At 30.8% G+C, this 828-nt stretch overlaps 1 protein-coding gene across 6 annotated transcripts in view; it reads left to right on the top strand.

Moving 5' to 3' along the window:
* Positions 1–312: 312 nt before the first annotated feature.
* The window catches only part of LOC106874820 (centrosomal protein cep57l1), a 27160-nt gene continuing 26644 nt past the window's right edge, over positions 313–828 (top strand). For 2 of the 6 annotated variants that reach the window (XM_014922690.2, XM_014922686.2), the window contains exon 1: positions 313–551. In XM_014922690.2, coding sequence (XP_014778176.1) covers positions 525–551 — 27 coding nt within the window. In that variant the 5' untranslated portion in view covers positions 313–524. Of the gene's footprint in view, positions 747–828 lie in introns of all 6 variants that reach the window. The other 4 variants (XR_008263500.1, XM_014922682.2, XM_014922683.2 and 1 more) reach the window with 3 other exon arrangements.

The raw sequence follows: 828 nt of genomic DNA on the forward strand, positions 1-828 counted from the left end.
ATATATATATATATATATATATATTTATACATATATGCATATATGTATACGTATATATATATATTATATATGCATGTATGTATACGTATATATATATATGTATACGTACATATATATTTATACATATACGCATGTATGTATTCTAATGACTGGTCCCAAACCAGTGACTTTCATATCATTGATGCTCCATTAAAACGTAGACGACCGAAAGCAACAACGGTAACATAATCAGCAGCAGCAGACGAGAACTACCACCACCACCGCCGCCGTCTACTATTCAAATTGGTGTTATTGACACCGTTGAAACGAATTAAAACGCATTTGAACAATTATTTAAAGATATTTGATTAGTTTATTGTTTGAAGTTTAAAAAAAATTTCATAAAACTATGACTCTCCATGTACGATTAGAATTTCTGTTTTGGGCCTGGAAAATACATATTTTTGACAAAGAAAATCTTTCATTGTAGTTGACGACAAGAAAAGAAAAGGCGCCAAAAATGATGATAATAATCAGGGGAGGTAATGGGAGAAGCAAGAAACACAGGAGAGGTAAGCAACTTAGCAACAGGCATAAATAAGTTTCAGTAAAGTTGTTAATGTTTATATCATTTGTTGGCAAACATATTTAACTGAATGTGGACGTAATTTATATTGAAATGACAAATATACGCCACTTTGACGCTATCAAAATATTCCTATATTCTGGACACAAAGTTTATAAGTAATTATCATTCTACCTTAATTGTAAGTATTGTTATATTGATGCTCGTTTTGAAATCTCCTTGGAAACATCGTCTCCAGTCATGAAATTATTCCCAACATTCAG

The sequence above is a fragment of the Octopus bimaculoides genome, chromosome 2, assembly GCF_001194135.2.
Source record: "Octopus bimaculoides isolate UCB-OBI-ISO-001 chromosome 2, ASM119413v2, whole genome shotgun sequence".
NCBI classification, from domain to species: domain Eukaryota; kingdom Metazoa; phylum Mollusca; class Cephalopoda; order Octopoda; family Octopodidae; genus Octopus; species Octopus bimaculoides.